Source organism: Sceloporus occidentalis, unplaced genomic scaffold (assembly GCF_023333645.1).
Source record: "Sceloporus occidentalis isolate IW3139 unplaced genomic scaffold, rSceOcc1.0.p SCAF_158, whole genome shotgun sequence".
NCBI lineage: Eukaryota > Metazoa > Chordata > Lepidosauria > Squamata > Phrynosomatidae > Sceloporus > Sceloporus occidentalis.
The window spans coordinates 1785733-1810099 of NW_028317138.1; the positions used below are offsets into that span (position 1 = coordinate 1785733).

Below are 24367 nucleotides of genomic sequence, written 5' to 3' on the forward strand. Positions count from 1 at the left end.
ATCCCACCCCACACCATCGATATGTCAATCATAGATCCACAAGTAACAGCATCGGAGCTCCGCAGAGGCAAAGATCCCATACCCTGCTAAGTGCTTATTACGTTTTTTGTCATTCCCCCGTCCCCGTCATCTTTCGTTGCATCCTCTCTGTACCGATAATCTAAAAATGAGTAAAAACTGTGAAACCTGTTCCAATAAGAGGGGTCACTGCTTCGCAGACAGCTCAAATTTGGTTAAACCTGGCCTTTTTAAGGCCTTTATAACGGTGCAACAAATCAAGGAGGCCACTGTTCAAAAACTGTGAAGCTTCATACTGTTAGCAAGGCACAGGGGCGAACTTCCACCCCTCTGCCCCAACACAGTGACCTACCGTAGGCTTAGGGATACTTCTAGCTTTTAAATTAAATCCATAGCTATGCACTTTGCTTCATTCCATTTGCCTCTTGAAGTACAAAACATTTTAATGATCTATCCAGGATGCCAAATTTTAGAGAAGGGGGGCTTGTTGTGAATAGAGTTACATTTTACTGTAATACCAGATTCCGCCATTCGAAATCTATCAAATCGGATTATAAAAATAAAGCACAATAAAGCAGGCGATGATAATTGACCCTCCCTTCCTTTGGGTTAGTCCTGGTAGGCTAGACTTTTACTGATGTACTATGTTTTTAAACGTGTGTGACGAGTGGCGTTATCGCAATGTGTTATGAACGTTGTATGAAGTTGTTTAAATCCTACACATGATGCAAAAATAGTAAAAAAGAAAAAAATAAATAACCTCAGCTTTCTTTTTCAAGGTGCTTCGGAATCAATCCGTTACCCACTATAGTGTTTGGTAAATGAACGATTAATGTTATTTTCTGATGCGTACCTCCTGCGGAAGGAGTGCTGGGTTACCAAAACATACATTAAAAAATGTAATGGAATTTTTCAGTCTATTCTTTTACATTTCAGAGCCTTGGTGGGTTATTCTCCTAGCAAATAAATGATCATATGTGGGGGAGGGGAATTAAGCCGATGCGAGCATGGAATGGATGGAGTGTTTAGTGAATAATATGTAAGTATGCCTTTAATTGTAAGGGTTCCAAAAGTTTCTGATTTTAATGTGTCCATGTGTTTTCATGAACACCTGCGTACGTTTCATTTTTGGAATATATAACCCCCCCACCGTAGTATTTCCTATCATCGGCCAGATTGGTTGCCCGCAGTTTATAGGGGTTGGCCAGTGCTGGATCCCATCTTGTAAATCTGCCTTCTGCCTGCCCCACCTTACAATACAAATTTACAGAGAGACAGGTGAAAAGAGTAATGAATTTCAAAATGTCAAACACTGACGTGTATGCAAAGGGAAGAACCGACGGATCAGAGAGAAAAAAAAAATTCAATATTAAGGGCGCGACAATAGGGCCGCCGTAAAGAATGTCGTGTCGACATAGCTTATTGTGAAACAAAGTTGGAATCATTGAGGAGATGAATCCGTCAAGCAATAACTCCAGACCCAGAAAGTGTATATCCAGCCCTCTCCTGCTTGCTTACCCCAGCTGGCCCAGGTAGGGGCTTCACGTGTCTCTACAGCTGGTGTCAAGCACTGGGCTATGACATCATAACTAATCCCTTTTTATAAGTGGTGCACGGGAGCATTAAGATAGCCCTCACTTTCCACCAAACCCCACTGGGTTGTTTGGGAAGGTCGTGTGATGTCCCCAGCTGACCCGTGGCGAGCCCGGATAAACTCTGTGGCCCTCTGTCCTAAGAAGAATCTCGGACCTATCCATAACCCACATCCGCACAGGTGGATGATTGTCCTTTTTGACTCCACCTGACGATCTTCATAGGAGATCCTGATTCACACGTCAGCCTGGACCTGACTCATATTCTACTGCTATTTAACGATCGCTAAGAATTGCATAATCTGAGTATATTTTTAGACTATCTTGGTGACCATCGCCAATATTTCGAAAGCTCTCGGGGTTTGCTCGCTTACTAACTTACCCAGGTATGGGGGGACGTCATCTTCAAAACCCCTTCTGCTGTTTAAGGGACTTTTCAACATAAAATAGGTCACCTGTTTCATAAATATCGACCAAAAAAACCCCGATCGCACATTTTGAGGATTCCTCTCAGGAGAAAAACATATTTGTATATTTTGCATAAATTATTGGGTAGTTCTGGTGAACCCAAATAGTTTTTTAAATATATTTTTATTTTCAGGACAAGTTGTTTTGGAAAAACTCCATTTCTGGCTGACATTCTGTACAGATCCTTTCCCGGTGTTATGTAGGGTGACATTGATATACCCCGCGAGCTTCCTGCTATGGGGCAAACACTCCATTAGTAGATTTGCATACACTAATTGCAGCTGGCAGAAGAGAGAAAGGAAGCTTCGTCCTCCAATAATTACATTGTAAAAATGTTATTTATTGCAATATAGAATACTTCCTGATGATCCGGTCCCTTCGAGGCATTTTACATATCCTAATGGAGTCATCGCAGTGCAATGCAAATCCGGGCAGTTACCGCTGTCACGAGCGTGTAGACATTGGAGAAGAAATCTATTATAGACTTCAATAGAATCAATCAGCTATCAAATAAGAATCAAATAAGGCTTAGCAATACTGCAAGTAAGTAGTGCACTCACTTGTCCTTGGAAATGTGAGTGCACTACTTACTTGCAGTATTGCTAAGCCTTATTTGCATACAGAGTCACACTATATTTTTTTTCAAAAATCTTTTTTCCCCCTATATGGATGTGCGCCCCACTTGAAGGAATTGTAAAGTTTATTTCAAAGGAGGAGAAATGTTAGAGAGTTGTAGATAAGTAGAACAGCCACCTGGCAGAAGTGGTAGAGGCTAATACAGTGGGGGGATTTAATATGCATGGGATAGGCATATGGCTCCTGAATCTAAGATGAGACTAACGACTGATTAAGGTTTGACAGCAGGAGAAACGGGCGACTAGACGGGGGCCGATCTGCCGTCAAATTATGTTTTTGGCAAATCTCAGATTTAAAGAGAAATTCAGACCCACCAACCGTACAAATGACTCTGGGGTTAAAATCTCTTCTTTCCGCGCCCTTTACAGCAGGAGAAATGGGCAACTAGACGGGGGCCGAATGGGGCCGATCTGCCCGCAGATTCTGTGTTTCTTGCAAACTGTTGCATTTTAGTGAGATTATTGGGCTTTATTTGTTTCAGAGATTTTGGTAAAAATTGAAAGATTTGTCCATATCCTTAAAAGAAGGAAAAAAAATAAAACAGTAAAAAATTTTATTTATTATGATTTAATATGTTCACTTTTTTAACCAAAACTTTGGCTGATTTATCTCTAGGAGGCCTATGGAAAGACCAGTTAATCAAACCCCTCACTATCCGATAAAACGCACACTTTCCCCTAATGAACGGCTAAGAGGTTAATTTTAGAAAGTATTCAGTTTCAGTATTTCAGTTTTCACTGAAATATGGGATAACTTTAACTTTGCAAGAGGAAGGGAAAATGCAATTCACGAGTTACTGAAGTGTCGCAAAACCCAGCACTTAGTGTACGGTGCCCTGAAATGATTTGCAATGACAAGCTGTCAATTATCGTGACACAAGAACTATAACTTCATTCCTAACTGGGACAGTATATAACATTATACTCTTTAATAAATATGTATATATTTATAATATATTAATATATTTTATATATATATATATATATATACTATATATTTTTTATATATATAAACATTTATTTTTTAGTTTCTTCAACTTTTTTTTTTTTTTTTTTTAACAATTGTAAAAACAAATGCATGCAATTGACAGAATAATGGTCTATTATTATTATTATAATTATACACTAAATTAACCACTAATTTACCATCTCAAACCAGATTTAATTAAACCAACAACCATTTAGAAGTATTAAAACACAGTGAGTGGGATCACCTTAGGGGATCAAATCATAATTGTAATGTGTGCAGGTGGTGTTAACTTACTAAACTAAAGCTACATATATATGGCAAGCTAGTAGACTTAGCACCTCCCAATTGTCCCTGTCCCAGAGAGTCAGTCCCAAATCCCTCTGTTTTCTAGGAGCTCAGAATATTTGCTGGGTAGAACCCCCCCCCCCCAACATTTCAGGTGTCCAAACTGGGAACGTTTATTTAGAGTGTGTAGCTAAAGGCAGAGAGGGGCTGAGGACAGGAGGGCCAGACCAGGACTGCCTGCCTACCTTACCCAAAGAGCTTCAAAGCCTTACATGGCCACATAGAAGCTACAATGGATCCATCAATTTTTCCAGCTCCTTACCCTGGCCGGGGGAGATCAGAGGCTCTCCCCAGCTGACCCATGATCTCCTACACCTGCGAAAGCATTTGGGACATGTGCTGAAAAATCAGGACTGTCCCACGTACAAGGGGACAGTTGGGAAGCATGAATGTATTACACTAAAGGGTATAAAAATAGAAAGAAATGGGTTTATGAATGAAATGGTGCTTCTGCAGAGGATTGAGTCAGATGTTACTAATTAAATTGTTCCTCCATAATATTTATACAATTGTAGCGAGATAATATTTTGTTTGTTTTTCTTAGTGAGATAAAAGAGATAAAGAACTCTTAATGCCGGCACTTTGTAAAGAAAGCAGCAGTCAAAAAGTTGTAAATCTGACTTCTATGTCATCATGTGTTTCCCTGGAATAATTTTAAATCCTGTTTTCATTTTTCTGATGTTTCCTAGAAGATGGTCAACAGAAGGTAATATCATAAACATCATCTTGTTGTCATCAATTCTAAATCTAATTATGAAAGAATCCACAAAGTAAATATTTACTCTTGGCAGATATCGCGTCAGATATGGAAATTAAATCACTCATAACTTCTAATATCGCGCTCGGGCCGTAGACTCGGAACCAGATTATTATTTTTATTGTTACTAATATTTATTGTTTTATATAGTACCATAATATTCCATAACGCTGTCCGATGGGATTACCCCTTTTCACCCACGCTGCCTATTGGGGACCCAACATTCTAAAAATATTAAATTACCACCCAACCATCTAAAAGATTTGGGGGGGGGAAATCCTAATCCAAAGAATTCTTGCTGGAATCTCCACCGCACAGGCACTTTTTCCAGTAGACCTTGTTGGGTTCTAGGGTTCCAGGAGACCTCTGGAAGACGATTGGTTGGCAGATGTTTCATGGATGACATTTGACCGCAGACCATTAGAATAGGAATGACTCACAACAAGCCGAGCAACTCTGATCATCAGATCGGTGAAACTTGGCCCGGGTTCCTCAGTTGGCAGGTTTGAGGTGTGGATTGGGATTTTTGGGTTATAGAATTCTGTTCGTATTGTTAATCTTGGCTTCTAAATTAATCCGTGACCATTGGCGGAATTTCCAGCTAAACCCGAGGTTGTATCGAGGTTATTTGTTTGCCTTTTAAGCAATTAATATTTGAAATTTATATTTTTATGTACAAAATCACACTTTTTTGTTTTTGCATTTTCTCAAAGGCCAAGTGCTTTAACAGATTAATATCATCACATATATAATGACTTCTGTGACTAATAGAAATCTGGGGGAAGTGTATACAGTAATAACCACCCCCTGCGCTGTATATATTAATAACCCCCAGCTCTGTATACAGTAATAACCCCCCTAGTGCTGTATACAGTAATAACCCCCAGCGCTGTATACAGTAATGCCGGCCGGTGACAAAAACCTGGTTTAATCTCATTTTGTTCCAATAAACTCTCTTTATCTGCAGACCTGGAGCCGCCATTGTTGTCAGTCATTTCATATTTTGTGTGACTTTCCTGCTCAGACACCACACTAAGCTGATGCTTTATGGCAATGCTAATGAAGTCCGTTCCTCCATAGACTTCCATTAGTCATAAACTTTCATTAGTTCTGCTGAGTGAGTAAGACTGAGTCATTCTATTTGTTCCCCACACGCAGTATGATACGGAGTTGGGGGGTTTGTTTAGTAGATCGGGGCTCAGATAACAGAATGAGAACTCTGGCTAATATGCAGCTGGCTACTCTGATTCTGTCCTTTTAAGAAGACTCATGCCAATAGAGCTAATGCAGGCGGACCTGAGGATCCTACTAGCAAATTGCTTGTGACCCAGTACTTGATATATTTATGTATCATCTGTCATAAGGCGTGTTCTTTTAGATACAGATATATATATATACTGTTTAGACATATACACAACATGTTATTCAGCTTTTCTACATATTGAATGGGAAGTTAGGAATGAATCTTGTTGGTTGGTTGTGCAATGTTGCAGTCAGCGCGTGAGGATTAAAGAAGATTTTAAATATCCGTCTGTCTCCAAGTCCTGCATTAAATGCTGTAAATCATAAAACCTCTTGTTCAGCAGGCAGTTACCTGAAAAACACGTTTTAAAAAGCTGTCTTTATAACGATGACTTAAATCCTATTTGTCGAAATAAAAGCAACATTTCTGAACACCATTTTAATGAGGCTTAGAGACATTTACAGTGTTAGTGTTTAAAGGGACACATCAGGCATCATGTGCTCTGTAATGCTGTGATAGCTGCGGGGTCCCTTTAAATTTTCATGATTTTCCCCTTAAAAATGCATGAGGGGGGGGTCCTACAGAACCCCCCATGTGGTTTTGCCCCCTCCCCCACCACTTTCCATCTATCCTTACATCTGTTATACTTACGGCCAGCCATCTCCAATGCTGGCTCAGTGGGCAGTGCGAGGGACCAATCAGTGGCAAGAATTACCGGACTTCCGAGATGAAGGGCAGCCGTAGCTCTGGAGCTGCAGCTTCCACATCATTGGTTTTTTTTGTGCATGCATTTTTTGCACGCGTTCATCTTTACTGGGACTGTAAAGGACATTAACCCCTTCGTGACAAAGCCTGTACGTGTACGGGCTCACAATGCATTGTTTTTAATGGGTTTAAGGACAACCCATTGTCCTTAAGGGGTTAAACTGACCCTTTAAGGATTTTCCATTCCAAATTAAACTAAAACTCCAACGATCCCATTGCAAATAATGTATCCAGTTAGAATTTTGAGGTGTGTACCCCAAAAACAACATCACCCTTTAATGAACAAACCCCAATCAATGCTGTTACAGTCTAATGCGTTTATTGCTGATCGATCCAAAATCCAGTACCAGAAACTCATAGTTTATATTTATATGATGAAAATACCAATTCTTAACTTGCTATAACCCCGGGGTCCACCTTTACGCTCCCCTCTGAGTAAATGTTACTGCAGCCACATCCATATTCTGAACCGCAAAGAGTTAACACGAATTTCTTGGAGCATCTACAGATTAAGTAAATTATTGAGCTTTGTGACGTGTCCTCAGATCTAATTAGCAAAGGATGAACTTAATCCCCAGGAACACAAATAAAGGGACACCTACGTTAATGGAAGACGGATACAAAGAAAATGCAAATTTAAATACTTCTGCAAACACGAGAGGCAAACTACCGGATAATTAATTGCTGTGGACAATCTAAGCTATTATTCCGCGGCTGCATGCAGGAACCTAGAGGCTAGCTCTATCCTAACGTGGCTGCGATGGACCTGGGAGAAGAGCTCAAAACCCAACGCTCAACCCGTTATACCCCTTAATGTCAAGCAGTCCCAAGTGGACCTAAGACAGGGTAACTGGTAACATTCAGTGCTCAACGGCTTGTGGGTATTCGTTAAGATATTGGGATAAGGTTGCTTCTGCAGATAAACACGTGGTCCTGGAGAATTCAGTGGCCGGTACCCAGATTCCCATCCATGAATTTAGCCCAGAGAAGCAGAGGGCAGCTGCAGGAGAAGGACTTTTCTGTAATCAGACTGGGCATGGTGATCAACATCAAGATACAGCGATTCTCACTGGCATCAAATCCATGTTATTCATCATTTCCATACTGGTGGCTGTGATGTGATCTGGCTACTGATTCAACTTATTCTAAAAGTTCTAAAACTTATTTTAAAAGTTAGATAAAAAGTTAAATACTCATTACAATCCCACCCAAGAGAAGCATCCAATCTATCCTCCTAATCCCCACATGAAGAAACCATCCATTCCCCCAAAGCTTCGAGATCTTCTCCACGTCATCCTCACCCAAGCAGTCCTTCACCGTCTGTCTCATTTCCCCATCAACCTCCTAATAGATTGTAAAACCACAGCCCTTTCTCCTTCTGTACCAACACGTCTTAACAATTCTTAATCTCACTGTTTAATTTCTATCTTGTGAGTTTTAACTTCATCATTCATTTTTACACCCCCCCCCCATAGTAATAGAATCTGCTGGGGGGTTTATGCATATAACGTAATCATTGATTTTAGTCATTGTGGCACCTTAGCCATGGAATAGGTACATCCATAAAGTAATATATGACTTTTTAAAGTATACTGACTCGGGGCTAAGATTTTATTTCTTAAGAATATGTTCTTATATTTTATATTTATTTTTATTTTTTTTATTTATATTATATACAGGATACTTTGTTGTCGATATGTTTTTTTCTCAGATAAATATTTGTAAATATTTATTACATATTTAGAAATACATATAGGATAAGTATGTAAAAAAAACTATGTAGCTTTTCCCAAATCCTTTACTTTATTGTTATCTGCACTTAATAAACCCATATGTGTGTGCAGATTGAAATAATATATATAGTGTTTATGTTTACCATAGCCTCCTAAATTATCCTTCCCCAATTTTTAAGTTGCTGATTTTTATTGGTTTATTCGGCTTTCATAAGGGTGAAGGGAGAGATTATTGATTAGCTATTGATTAGATAATGCTGGATGTGCCACAGGCTGCCCCCCAGCTCAGCTTCCAAGAGGTGCACTTTAAAACGAAATACCTCCGTAAATTCAAGCCATGGGAAGTTATAATGAATTCATTTAGTTGCCAATAGCTGTGATGGTGACAGTTCACCTTTTAATTACAGCCTTTTGATGAAGAGCAATTAACAGATGTTTCATTTTCTGGATGCCGTCTGCGTTCACCATCATTCTGCCATCACCTATAGCAGTAAAGCGGATCAGTCAGAGACGTAAGTATACTTAATAAACAAATGGAACTGTATTTTATCAACTCCTTATATTAGAAATCGTCATCATCATCAGGATAAACTCCCTTATTTCAACAGAAAGGCTTATGATGATGGCGCTGCCTGAAGAAGTTTAAGTTCGTTTGTGACATCATTATGTTACTAAGGGTTAGATACTTTGTAACTAACGGGTCTTGTTCAATAGGAGCCTGAGCCTAAACCTATTCTCCCATGAGAACACCAGTGGGTCCTATTCATACCAGGGAACTTTTTATTTTACACTCTGACCCAGAGACTCCTAAAATATTAACCCTTTAATTGCCTATAGAGAAGACTCAACAAATGTGTCAACCAAACGGCTCTTACAGAAACCTTCACTTGTCTTTAGTTAAAGATGCACTTAAGAATCACCTATATACGATCACAGCGGGGTAGGATAGGAAGGAGTCAGCTGTAGACTGTGTGACCCTAAGAATCTGCCCCTTCACCTTAAAACCAAGAGATTGGGGCAAAAACTCTGAGGCTTAGAGGCAAACCCTGGCAGTTCCTGGAAATGATCATGTTTGATGCATTCATAGTGAAGTACAGTGAATGATTATTCCTCTATTCTATTATTATTACATTTTATTTATATAGCGCCAACAGATGCCGCAGCGCTTCTCACACTCCGTACATTCAAACTAGAGCCGACGAACACAAAGCGATACATTAGGTGCAGTGGGCACGGCTCACAAGCTTGTATGTAACAAAAGGTTTTGTAGATACCTTGACTAGCAATAGATTAATGCCAAGTAAATATTAACATTCTATTAAAGCAATGCACCTGTACCTGAAATGAATATTTTTTTTTTCTGTTTATTACTTTTCTGCTCCAACATAACCATCCAGTCTGTCTTGGCAGAGGTACAAAGTGTCAGAGCTGTCATTTCTTCTTTTTTTTTTTGGCCGTTGTTACATTGCAAAACCCTGTGGTGTGGATCTGTGCCATTACAAGCTAAAGGAGAGGGTCATATAGCCGAGGAACACAATGTACTGTACTCAGCCGTATATAAAGAAACAAACAAGAGAACGTGCATACAGAGAGGGCTAAGAAACCTATAAATGGCCAGCTGTTCTCCCATGATCCGGTGCTATCCATTGGCTTTATGGTTTATCTGCCCATGGTGGCCACCAGTGTAATGTCTAGAAGAGGCACCTTCGGATTATTCCAAAAGTAGAACCAACCCAACCGTTGAAAACCTGCCTCTGTGGCCACAACCAATCTGGATTCTAATACAAATAGGATCCAAAGATTCAGCAAGAACCCAAAATCAGAGAACCATTTTAATTGTGTGTAGGCCAGTCAGATACTGCAAAGCAATGTTCTCCAAGACCCATCAAGCTGATTAACAAAAAATAGAGTTACACCAGGGGAGTAAACCTTTTTCTCAGGTTGAGAAACTAATGCGTACTTAACTTCGCCGATGCCCTAGGCCAGTGTCCCCCAACTGCCCCTTCTTCGGCCGCCGTCCTCTCTGTGGAGTGCCAGGATCTAACGATGGAGCTCCGCAGTCTACAGAGACCTCATATGGAAATGGTTGGGTAGATCAGAGATCTCCCAGATAAGTGGCCCTATAAGCAGCGGCACAATGGAGGACCTGATCGTCCATGAGGGTGATCTTCTCCCAGGTTTTCCTTCCAGTAGCCCTGTTTTAATAGTCTTTTTCTTACACACTATATCAGAATATAGTAGTTCATGTAGGAATGTTTTTTTCCAAGTAATTGGATTAGTGTATAATGTCCCTTTAAGATGGCTTATGGTTTGGTGAAAGCCTGAGTTTTGTTGACAGCTATGCCATTATGCACCCTATGCCAGGATATTATTACCATCTGTCATTGTTTGAGATGGATTCAGGTTCCCAATAAACGTGGTTCACAATAGCCCTTTGTCCCCGAAGACGCAAACCTTTTTGACAAACGGGTAGCAATTACTTGCCGTGGATCAATATTTTGCTGAGCCTTATCAAGCCTGCATCCTTATTTAATTTTTAATCACTGTGTTGTTTTCCTACTCCAACCTGCCGGATAATATTGTGTTTATACCTTTCCCGCCAGGCGTGTTCAATGGGTCTGGCAAGAGACGATATGATCCACAGAAAATATGACGAACGTCATATTCCTCTTTTGCAAGGAGAGTTAGGACCCAAATCCCTTCCTTCATCCCTCCCCTGATGCCCCTCATTCCTCCCCTAATGCCCCCCTTTTCTAGGAGGTCAGAATGTTTGCTGGGTATGAGTGTATCGTAGGGTTCTACAGCCTTAAAAGCCCCAATAATGTGTATAGAAACAACAGCAAACCAGCATGGTATTCCAAGGAGTCTAAAATACCCCCTACATATCAAGAGCTTCTGGGGTAGTTGTATCTTTCACCCAATCGGCAAATCACCCAATGCTGGGCGTAGGAGAGCTACAGCATATTGATTGAATATCTGCATTGACCAAGGACTCTAGTCTTATTATCTTTGACCATTACATATATCGGATCTCTTTGTCTACTGCCTTTAGTGGAAATTGATACATTTAATTGGGTGAACATCGAAACAAAGTTACACACAGCTTTTGGGACATCATTTTCTGGTGGAATCTATTTGGAGAGGAAAGCTCTAAAGGTCCGGAACGTTAGGTCTTCTTCTATGTTGGCCCAAATAAAGGTATCAAAGTCAACCAAAGACTGTATTCTCTTGGGGCTCGCATGGCCACCTCCATTTTTCTTGTTATTATAACCGTGCTTGGCAGGGAATCTTGTTGTTTTTAAAAGTGAATCAAACGCTCGCTTGGCTGTTGTGTTAGTAGCAACGTGACATTTGCCATGATTAAGCAAACTGGTTTGGCTTGCATCATAAACTCGACTAAACAAACAGTTGATGAATATAGACCCGCGCCATAGCTGGACCCGTTTGGCTCGTGACCCACAATGGGACATGTAGCCTTCCTTGGACATCGGCGAGAAGAATGGCCGTATAAATAATTCATTGTCAGGAGATTATCCATAATGACAGAGCCCCCCCTCAGATAATTACTGGATATTTAGCGACAAATCTCTTCTTTAAATAATTACAATGAAACAAAAAGATTATTCAGAATGAAAACAAAAATAATGATATGAGGTCCTGGTGATAGCTGACGGCCACCGTGATGCCTTGGAAAATAACAGATAGAAAATGGAACATTAGAGAGATATCCCTGATTCATGTACATGTTTAGAAACGCTCCAGAAATAATTATTTTTTATATATATATTTTACAGAATTCATGATTTTTTAGGATTGTTACAAGTTTTCCTCCTCAGACTGCTGCCTGTTGTGCTGCCTTCTACTGGATGTCCCCGAAACCTCACAATATAATAATGAAAACTATATTTCTGTAGGTAATGACACCATAAGGGCCATATATCCACTTAAGAAAAGTTAACCCTTTAAATCTCGACTATGTGATATATTGAGACATGTCAACATGGAATTTGATGGCAGATAAGAACCATTCAGCCCAACTTGACCTTCTGTAAAGACTCGAACCTTAATCAGTCGTTGGTCTCGTCTTAGATTCAGGAGCCGTATGTCTATCCCATGCATGTTTAAATCCCCTCACTGTAGTAGCCTCTACCATTTCTTCTGGGAGGCTGTTCCACTTATCTACCACCCTCTCTGTAAAGTTAAACTTCCTTACATTACATCCAATCCTCTGACCCTTTTAAAAGAATTGAGAATGATTTTTCATAAACAGGTTCTAACATGGTCAGAACTGGAAATGCTACATGGCAGACGTCCTGGTGATGATATCACAGGCAAAGACTGCGGCGTGGCGTGCCAGCGAGAGAGCTGCCCTTACTCACCCACTGGCGAGATGCACATTAAACCTTTTCATTTGGAAGTCAGAAGCTTCTACTCACAGATTCCTTTTTCAGCAATAAAATGCTCGTGTCTGAGTCCAGGGAAATAACATTTTGTGAATGATGCAGCCATGAATTTATCGTTTCCATAAAGCTCCCTGATGCACTCCATTTAAATTCTTCCAACAGGGATCGATTTGTTCAGCGGACCACTTCCCGTATCGTAACATGTCTCTTTACAAGGGGAAGTGGGGTTTATGCAGGACAATAAAGATGAAATAATACCTTTGCATGACAATTTGTATCTGTTTTTTTTGTGGATTTTTTGTGTGGAGTCCATAGGACTGAAATATTAAACCTTTAATTGCCCATCGTGAAGATTCTGTGCCAAATTTATAAACCAAACGGCTCTAACAACAAACTTCATGGAAACCCTTGACTTGTCATTGTTTAAAGATACACTTATTAGAGTCACCTGCATTCAAGCAGGGGTATTAACCATAACCTACTGGGAGCAAAAGCACCTATTGGGTCCCAGCAGGGCAGAATAGGAAGGAGTCAGCTCAAGACTATGTACAGGGCCGGCCCAAGGCATAATGCTGCCCGGGGCAAAGTTTAAAATGCCCCCCCCATTATCTACCCTTCCTCTCCCGCCACTCCATTATCTACCCTTACTCCCCCCCCTCTTTGTACTTACCTTTCAGCAGTCCTGCGGTGAGTCTCCCTGCTTGGTCTCGGTGCCGGCTTGTAATGCTGAGCGCCAGAAATTACATCATCTTCCGGCGCTCAGCATTACAAGCCGGCATCGAGCTAGAGGTTCTCGCTAGAGGGCTCGCAGAGGAGAGAGAGGGGCCCCAAGTGGGTAAACGAAAACCACTCGGCGCCATCTCTCTCTTCCGCTTTAAAAAAAAAAGAAAGTGCCGGCCCTCCAAAAGTGCCGCCTGGAGCAATTGCCCCACTCTGCTCCATGGTAAGGCCGGCCCTGAGATTGGGGCAAAAACCCTTAAACTTGGGTCCAAACCGTTCTCGGGTATACCCATGACAAATTGACATCTTCATGTCATTAAATGTAATTTTTACCATATTTGATTCCAAACTCAGCGTGTTCCCCAACAAGCTCCACAATGTTGAAGTTTTAGTGGGACCTTACAGGTTTGGGACCCTCGTTCTGTAGCAGGGTCAAAATGTCGCCTGTCCCAGGCATGCAGGCGCAGCCATGTTGTTGCTATCTTGCTTTCTTGCAAAATGGGCATTGTTTGTGTCGCTCTGGTCGCGGAACTAAACCAGTTGGATGTAAGTGCCACTGTCTCTTAACCTCATAATAGAGTGTAAGCTCACAAGAACAGGGCCCACTTCTCCTTCTGTACCATTACATCTTAACGCATGTTAACCTTATTGTCAAATTGTATCTTGTCACTTTTATTGTTAATTGTTCATTTTCGCTCTCGCTATTGCCACAGAATCTGCCGGAGCGCCATAAATGTAAGACTAAAGGATCCAGATGCTCCATGCTGCTGTTCAGTTGTTCCAGGTTTCTTTCCTGTTTGGATGAAAGATGACTGCAGGCAACTGTCATTAAATATTTGTTTCTGACACAGTGTTTGCCAGTCTTCAGTTTCCTGGTGGCATTTCATGACACATAAACACTCAGTAACTTCTCATGCTCTCTGATTTTATTAGGGCTCCCATACCACTCCACAGTTGGAAATTAATCCTGAACAAGTTCGTCCCTCAAGTGAATCATGAAGATCAGAATCTGGCAAATATTTTTATGCTCTATTTGTCTATTTACAAACATACCAGTTGTGCCCTGTTAATAAATTAGTCATTTTCCGCCAAGTCGTTTCAGTTGGCATGGGTGAAACAAACTCATCTGCCAACTGGATCGTTGTTGGAGTCTGCTTGACTTGTTGACTCCGTCGCCAGTTCTCTAAGAGTTTTTATGGAAAGCACAACTCATATAGTCAACAAAAGTGAGTTAGCGGTCAATTAGCCAATAAAAGAGCTCCATTAAACCCACTAGGGCTGCCCAACTGGAAAACCAGACTCGACCACTAACTCAACTCCAAACTCAACTCTGATGACGCCACCACTGCTGTTGCCCCGACTAACCGAGCCAGCAGGAGACTCTTAATCTACAACTCAACAGCACTCATGAAGCTTGACAGTTACTTGTCTTTCTTTTGCCAATACACAAGTCGCTGTTGAAGATGACTTAGTCGAGTGTCGACTCAGACCTTAATTCATTGAACCGTCTGCCTGACTTGTGGGTTGGTTTGAGAGAGCTGAGATGTTATACCGTGACACCGGTGTTCAGTTGAACATAGGGTTAATATCCCGAGCTTCTGTTGTCTTTTCGAGGCGTTAGCTTTAGTTTTTCTTGTGTTGAGACTAAACATTCATTGTTATTGTTCATATAAAACAAGTAAGGGCTAAAATCGAAATGCAAACATTCCCACCTCATTGTCCAATGCAAACATACATCGCGCAGGAACATCCACCCAGGCATAGAATTCTTGTCCTTTTAATGACATTTGTGCTTGCAAAAACGCTCTAGATCGTAGACAGACGGCGGTCTGGTCTAGGTCATAAAGACAATGTTTCACAGACTATATAATTGACATGACAACGTTTGTTTGTGTGAGCTGTAGGCTATCGCTGCCTCCTCCTCTCAACAGCCGAAAACCTCCTGTTGATTAAACAGAACAATTGAGAAAGATCAACAAATAAAATTGGCTTTATTGTCCGAAGCCCTTTTCTTGAGAAGCCGGAGTAGTTTCATTTGGTTTATTTAAAGTCCTTATGTTTGCGATTAGCCTTTGTGCGTTAAATGAAGCGTTTTTGTTTTTCAAGTCATATAATTACGTGAATCGTTCGAATGCTGAAGCCGGTTATCCATTTGTTGAATCCCAAGCTTTGGTAGATCTCACACATTCGAAATATATCGCAAATCGGATCCACTGGGATTATCTGGCTTTTTGCTCGCTTGCCTCATATCCCCAAAAATCAACTCAATTTTAAAGGGAATCTATCATTTTTAGGGATTAACTCAAATTGGCCAAACTGACCCCGTTATGCCCACTTTTTTCTCCAAAAATAATAGATCCCCTTTAAACTACTTTCACCATTGATGCTAAAAAGATGCCTCCATTCTTCTTGTCAATCATAACGGGAAACCAATTGGTGATTTAGAAATAAATAGAAATTAAATATAAATAACATGTTGGAAAATGACCACACAGGAGGTTTAAGTGATTTTGCTTCAAAATGTATTTTTTTATTTTACAGAATGTCAAAACACATTAGCCCTTTATCAGCCATAACATAATTCCGGTTAAAATATCACATTGGAACCAAAAACGCTCTAACTTCTAAAGTACATTTTAAAACGGTAGTCCTATGGAGACGTCTAAGAGATGGCGAAGTAGTAGTTACCTATCCGATCATCCAGACACTCGTAAGGAAAGTTAGAAAAAAAAATAAGAGTGGGATTTAAAGCCCAGGTACCTCTGACAGCCCATTGGCAAGTAAATGGATAGATCCTGGGAAAAATTAAGTGGAGAAGAGTGAAAAACGGGACGAGTATGAACATTCTTGGGAACTCGTTGGATCTGTTGGAGAGTGTGGCAGCGCAGCTAATTAACTGACATCCGGGGCAGTCTTTGATGATGGGTTTTTGGCTCTACTCAATAGCCCCCGGGATCCCTCCGATTGCCCCCACACTTGTGATACCAAGATAAATGCTGAGTGTTCTCAGGGGTTGTCCAGTCATGGAAGATCCAGGTAGAAGTCCAGGCAAGGCAGGGTGAGGCACGTAGAGTACCAAGAGCTTACACTTCAATTAAACAATGATATATATTATCAAATACATCGGACCAAATCTAGAGGTAAGTTGATTGGAGAGGGGATTAAGGACAAGGCAATCTTGGCTCATCTTAAAAAAAAAAGCCACTGATCACTTTATCTCCTTATATTATTGCCCCTTAATAAAGTATCACAAGCTATCAACCCTTTATGTGCCAGAAAAACATATAATACGTACATGTGGGCACCAAGACCACCTTTATTGTGAATTTATTACAGAGGAATCCCTATATTACCCAAAAAAATATCAGCCACCCTCAAGCATTTTAATTAAAAAAGCAAATATAGATTTGTCTTTATTTCCTCTTTTTTCAGGGTTCTTCATTGCATGTCTGCACTAAACACTATACAGAAAAAATACATCCTTCATATTTTTTGGTAAAAAAAAAATATTATTATATTTACTTTTTAGCCATTGCCAGCTGCTCCTTTAACCTAAAAACTCAAGTCCAAACTCCAGCCACCTTTTGCCACCAAAATATTCCACGTACAAATTCATCATCTGAAGTTAGCTGAATGAGAGAAAAATGTGAAGCAATTAAATCTTATTTGTTGATCCTTTTAATAAAACCGGCCCAAATGTTTGAGGACACGTTATAGGGTGTTTGTGTATACACAGGAGGTGACGCTGAGAATTATTCATAGGAGCAGGTGGCAGAAGGTCAGCTGAACATGACATACTTTATAATACAAACTTTTCATTCATCTTATATCAAAATCTTACGATTCTCACCCAAAAAACCAATGCGGCATATCAATAACATACAATACTGCCACATTTCACAGAAAACTGTGTACATGTCTCTTCCGAAAAATAAAAGAGAAATAGCTTCATCAGCACCAACGTCTGTATCGTTCCTTTGAAGTTATTATTTTCTTCTTCTTGGTTTTTTTTTTTCTTATATATCTTTTTTTGTACATAAATAAAATTGTCTTTTCTTCCAAATCCGTAGGGGCTTCAGCTGTCATTTTCCTTCCATCCGCGAGCGTTCTTCCCGAACTTGTACACTAACCTTCTGCCATCCACGCGCTCCAAGATCTCTCTCTTGTAATAGTACCTGAATGGGGATGGTCAGGGTGAATGAATGGGGCAAAAAGTCCAAAAGCCTAGAATTCATACAACTCAGACCAAATTAATAAATGTTTTCCGACTACATTAACTGTTTACGAACCAGGGCTATTTTATGCTACAGGACCAGAATACATTTTTGAAAAATCTTAGTTTTCAGAAAAAAACACATTTATTCACAGTTCTAGAAGTACATAAGTTAGACAAAGCCAGGGGGGAAATATATATATATTGCCATTATATTGGAAACCACCTTTATCTTCCTATAAGATTTTTATTTATTTCAAGTTTTCTTATTTTTTAACCCCTTAAGGACCATGGACGGTCCCTAAACCAATTGAAAACAATGCATTTTGAGCCTGTACATGTACGGGCTTTGTCATTAAGGGGTTAAATGTATTTGTTTACTTATTTATTTTGACTTTTTAAACCCTACCTTGCACTAAACATCAGTCGAACCCTATCTAACAAATTCTAGCCACCCACCAGATTAATAACACAATATAAACTAGCAAATAAATATTGCAAAAATAATATATATATATATATATATATATATATATAATTAACCTCTTAGGGTCAGGCTAAAAAAATGATAAAATTGAAAAACAATTGTATCAAAAAAATCTTGCTTGGCCCTTGGGGGGGAAACAATGTATTATTTTAAAAACTTTCAGTTGTTGCTACTGGTAATTCCTTGAGGCAATGGGGGATTGTGCATAAATTACGAAGACATCACACACGTTAAAAAGAATTTGCATGAGCGTCTTTTACATACTTAGACTGTTAAGCCATACATTTAAATATAAAGATTGCTACATACACACGCGTAGAAGGAACACCTCGTTATGAGTTATCCATGCGGCATGATTAGAAAATTACCCTGGCGTTGTTCCACTTAGCGTGGCGTCTATTTCAGGGTTTAGTTAGGATGCAAAATTTTTTTTTTTTTTTAGAAGCCAAGAAGGGAGATTAATAGACAATTGGGCCACCATGTAGACGCCAGCAGTAAAAATTTTAAGCGTAGTTGCCAGTCCTTAATTATTTGTTAAATAAAATTTGCTGTGCTGGCAGACATGATCGCTTGGGCTTCTGGGTATCTGGACACTGCGACCGGAAGCACAGCAGCACTTTACGGCTGCTGTAAATAGAAGTACGTGTTGCTTACCTCATGGCGCGGCTCAGCTTTTCGTACGTCATGCTGCTGTTGTTTTTCTTTTTCCCCCATAGCTGAGCAACTGCTTCGGATTTCAGGAACCGGAAGACCCCCTCGGATCGGTCTTCCCATTTTATCAAACCGGGGTTTCTTTCTGGAGTAAGCAGGATGTCCCGGATAAATTCCCACAAGTGGGTGCCCCGGGGGTCTGCGCAGAGAGAAAGGGTGAAGAAGGGTATGGCGAAGTCTGATGGAAGCGTTAACTGAATTAATTAGGACATGTATACAAGGGATCCACCGGACAGGAGAGGATCTACTGTAGCCCTATTATTGGTTGGTGTATAACTGCTATATTTCACTGTGTTATTGCGATTGGCTGGTGTATAAATGATATAATCCACTGTTTTATTGTGATTGGATGGTGTATAAATGATATAATCCACTGTGTTATTGTGATTGGCTGGTGTATAAATGATATAATCCACTGTGTTATTGTGATTGGATGGTGTATAAACGATTTAATCCACTGTGTTACTGTGATTGGATGGTGTATAAATGATATATTTCAATACGTCTCTGTGATTGGCTGGTGCATCGCTGTGATCAGCTGATGTAACAATGATGATTATATGACTGTGATTGGCTGGTGGACACCAGCATGCTGTATTATTAGTTGGTGGATCACTGCGATTTTTAGTGGGTCACTGTAATTGGATAGTAGATCACAAGATCCCATGTTGGGACTGCTTTTTGTGTTACTATGGGAAGAAAAGCTGTCTCGTATAGAGACCATTAAATCCATTCCGACACTCAGTTCACCTGTTTTCATGAATGGCACCTGTCTTACACCTGCCCCCACATCCTGTCTCTCTAGATAAGCCTTCCACTATTCACGACTTCTGGCATATTAACAATCACTCACTGTGCTTCTTGGAGCCGGGTTTCTGGGGATGGTCGTGAGTTTTCTTTACGTCAGCCTCTACATGCTCTGAAAAGACAAAACGCCATTGTTATCGCGTAAAGCCGTCCGTGCCAGGAGAGCCCTAACGGAGACGTTGGAAACTTCCATATAGAAAGCAAACAAAGGTTCACCTTAGGTCTGATGCAATGCAATCATTTAACCTTTTCTGTACTCCCAGAGACATAAAAGGGAACACCAAGTGTTATTCTGTTTGAACCTCTATCCAACCACATGGAACAAAGTTCCAACTATGAGGTTTATCGTATTAAACTGTGATGTCACACAAAAAAAAATAAACACATCCTAAGTTCTCACTAAGGTCCCACCTAGGGCCACATCATGCCCTATTTTCGCATATAGTTAGACCCACCTACGGCGTAGGGATTAGACGATGCCACGGACAGCTGATTTCGACAAAATGCTTTGTCTTCGTAGATTTCTGAAACAAGTAATGGATTGAAATTAGATTCCCATCTCGTGATGATGTCACCGCAGAATAAGCAGAAGAACACCCACCTTCATAGCTGTTGTCGTATAAGAAGCTCTCATCTTTCCAAGGGGTGATTGAATGGTGTTCTGGATGAAAATAAAATGAGTTTAACTTGTTAGACATACGGGAAACATGAGCCATCAACCCTATTTATTTATCATAAGGACCCGTTACACGGTTCTATAAAAAATGAGGTTTAACATTCCGACAGTTAGATAGAACCTTAGACATTCAATATTGGGGTTTTTTTCCCATAAGTTTCTCTCATATCTGAAAAAATGGGGTCATTTGAGTTACAAGTGGCAAAGACGTAATGTGACCACTCGTGACATCATAAGCCCGATCGTGTGTTGTGATGTCAGCAAGGTGGAAAGGTACGTGTGGGCTCCAATCTTAAAGGGCCAGCACTGATCTTGAGCTAACTTCTCCATCCATGAAAACATCTTGGACTACTCATGTTTCTCCATGAAAGATCAGAAACACCTCTAGAGGTGAGTTAACGATAATAACCCTTGAGGAGCTTCGTTCCTCACATTCCTCACGGGACCCACCGCATGGCAGGGTCATACAAAATTCTGTGTTATTGGCATGGACTTCGTTGATGATGTCATTACCCGTCACACATATAATTCCACCCTTTAAAACGTGTTATTGGTTGGGGAAACTAGAGCGACTAAGGCTTTGCGCCGAAACATTCCCGTTTGTGGAATTCGAAAGACCCTAATTTGGGAGAAACTCGGCCTGAGGTCACCCCAATATTTACTGCTTTTTTTTTATTTAGCCTTTCACTGGCAAAGAAAACGTATTATTGTATATAGTAAAAATATATTAACCATACCTGCTTGTTCCGTCTTTATGAAAACGTTGAACGTCTGTAGCATTTGGCTATCACAGTGACCTAAAAAGAATTAATACGGTTTACAACGTAAACAGAATGCAAATAAAAAGAAATAGAAATAATAAAAAAAAAAAACCAATATCTGCTGAAAAAGGATCTTTACAGTAAAAGTACCAAAGCCCTAAAATATGTAAATCTATACGTTAGCTTTTGTAATCAACCGGATCTAATTAGAATTTTTCATTGATCACAATAGACCTATTATGCAAATACATTGTTCTAAACAGTTATAATGAGTGATAGGTGTGAGTAGAAATGTAAAAAGCTATAAGAACCTTCTGTAACGCCTTTAAATAAAAACTGTGTATTTTTATTATTACGTGAGCAGGTAAAACAAGGTCTAATGTTGGAAATCTGCCAAATTTATACATTTATTGCAATAATGTTGCTTCACAGTCTGGGAAATGAGCCAAATTAAACTATGGTCCATTTTACCAAATGTATATATATATATATATATATATATATATATACAAAAATGTACTCTGTTTAGTGAATAGAGTCTCCCAAACCAATATGGGACTCCTGAGAATAGCACATGGATCTCTACATAAACTGTGTTTTTAATTGAACTGCTTTAACCACAGATCCAACACAAGATCTCACTTTGAATGTCCACCTTGGGTTTCCATGGCTCTGCATTGACACCATAAAACCTCATATGTAGTGTAGTGGATCACTAAGCATACGCGATACCAGCTACACATACAGGATGTTCCCGGTCAACCCAGGACATGTGGTCACCCTAGAGAGATAACCTTGATGAAGGAGCCTAGGAAGGAGGCTTTCTTGCTTTCTATGGTGTCTTGGTTACCCACCGTGCCACTTGAGATGCTGCACATTGTTGTATAGGATGTGCCCAGCCGAGCCCGCAGCTTGGGTGAAGTCCTGAAGGGTCATCCCACACAGACGCTCCCCTGTGATGTCAAACTCCTGGAAGGGGATGCAGCTCGCGTCCAGCTGGTTGGTGTCCATGAGCTGCTGCAGCCATTCCCAGACTTGGAACTTGGTCCAGTATTGAGGGTGAATCTCATGCCACTGACCACTGAAGAATCCTACAGAATACAACACATCTTAGCAAATCATACATGGAGAAGCCGTGAATGCTGAGTCCAGCAGATTAACCACTTAATGTGTGATCAGGGTGAGACTATGGGTGGAAAACGATGGCTATTGGTGTATCCATTCATTCCATTTCAGGAGAGGATCCAACCCTTGTTTCAATTAAAAGGCTGATACAATGAGAAACGTTTGGTTTGATCATCTAAGTGTTCTGTAACCAAGAACAAACTTGATCAATGTTTCATAAAGTATCTATTTTTCATTTCTTTCTGTATTCTTTTAATCCTGGTACTGAGTTGATTGAACACAATGAGACTCAAAATGGGATGGAGTTCTACAACCCAGCTAGTGTCCCATTACATCACGTCTATTATTTATAAGAAAACCGGGACTTCAACTGTTGGATTGGAGCATCATTGATTTAAGGACATTCTTTATGAAGTTATGTTCCGTGGAGTGCGGGGGTACTTAGAAACTGACAGGGGGATCTTATTGGGTACCGGAGAGTCATTTCTGGCCCACAAATTCGTAAACATGACTTAAAAAAAAACCCATAAATCCCAACAAAAGCATTCTCACCATCACACGCAGTGTAAGGGCCGGTCCAGGCAGGCTGGTGGGTATGAAGATTGGCGCTGGGGTTCATATTCATGTTGTTGTGTCCTTGTAAAATCATGATCTGCGAAAATAAAGAACAAGAAAATAGTACAAGACATGGAGTTTAAAGAGACATAACAGAGAAAACAGAACATAGGAAGATACAATTAAAGATCTTTGAGGTCTCTGGAAAGTCCATGTGAGCGCACTCTCATTCAGGCGCAGGGTGTCACTTATAAAAGAAGGGTTTATTCACTAAACTGTGAATATCAAGATACACTATGGTGATTTTCTACTTGAATACACCTAATCGAATATTATCTGTGGCTACATAGATGTTCTGCTTTAATAAATCCATGTTAAGAATTGATGAATCTGTTTTTATTCACCTAATCCCCCATCATTTTCTACCTCGTTCTCTTCTCGTTGAGCGCGTGATCCTTGCCTTTCTGCTAGAAGTCAGCAATAAAAACAATATTGGTCTAAAGACTCTAAAGTTATTTGTTAGATTCAAATAAAGACAGGCAGACACTCGGAGAATGTAAAACAACGATGCTGAAAACCCAATTCTATGTATTTCTGAGTTTGTGAAATAAGTGGCATCTGCTCTGTTTCAAAAGTAAACTTATTACTGATTTTTACAGAATGGAAAATATTATAGATGCCCCATAAAGCCCCATTCTGTATATAAAAAACCTCAAAACACAGAAAGTCTATTCTGAATAGTTCTTTATGTCTATTATACTAAATGTATTCCTTCTATTAATATTTGGATATATTTGATACAATGTATTTGTATCTTTCGCTCAATATGACCTTGAATGTCCTTTAGCACCGGCTGGTTTCTGACATAACTGGGGCGATTGGGGAAAATAACACGGACAACCAGGATATTTAAATATTCCTGCCATTTTTTGTTTGCTTACAAGCTGCATTTGACCTTAATACTATAGAGAATGCGTGGTATGACATCATAGGAGATAACAAAATTGTTAGTCATCCCCTAATGTTAACAGCTTCAGAATGCATTCCATGTTAGAAGTAAATGAAGTTTATATATAGTTTACACTACTGTTCAAAAGTTTGGGGGAAATTTTGAACAGAAAAGCAAATTTTGTCTATTAAAATAACATGAAATGGATCAGAAATACAGCACAGACGGGGTTAATGTTATAAATGACTAATTAATGATTAATGGCTATTTAATGGCCGCATATCACCCTTTATCACTCCCATCACTCCTGTGTTCCAATGGCCCTTTATCACTCCCATCACTCCTGTGTTCCAATGGCCCTTTATCACTCCCATCACTCCTGTGTTCCAATGGCCCTTTATCACTCCCATCGCTCCTGTGTTCCAATGGCCCTT

The 24367-nt window shown here is 40.0% G+C and overlaps 1 protein-coding gene across 1 annotated transcript; it reads right to left on the reverse strand.

Annotated features, from left to right (window-relative positions):
- Positions 1-17724: 17724 nt before the first annotated feature.
- Positions 17725-23078, reverse strand: LOC149280186 (ETS homologous factor-like). The gene is made up of 8 exons (XM_089500725.1): positions 22982-23078; positions 22159-22413; positions 21281-21340; positions 20469-20528; positions 20323-20391; positions 19914-19970; positions 19004-19199; positions 17725-17824 (listed from the first exon to the last, which is right to left on the reverse strand). The coding sequence occupies exons 1-8, from the start codon at positions 23076-23078 to the stop codon at positions 17725-17727; spliced, it is 894 nt and encodes a 297-aa protein (XP_089356851.1).
- Between the last annotated feature and the right edge of the window lie 1289 nt (positions 23079-24367).

Bases quoted from the DNA above. Each gene is read 5' to 3' on its own strand.
- LOC149280186 (XM_089500725.1), bottom strand. From the start codon at position 23,078: ATGATTTTACAAGGACACAACAACATGAATATGAACCCCAGCGCCAAT. The intron at 19,971-20,322 runs GTGGGTCTAACT...CAGAGCATGTAG, and splicing joins GTCTAATCCCTACGCCGTAG to AGGCTGACGTAAAGAAAACT. The intron at 19,200-19,913 runs GTGAGTGATTGT...CTCTCTGCGCAG, and splicing joins ACCCGGCTCCAAGAAGCACA to ACCCCCGGGGCACCCACTTG.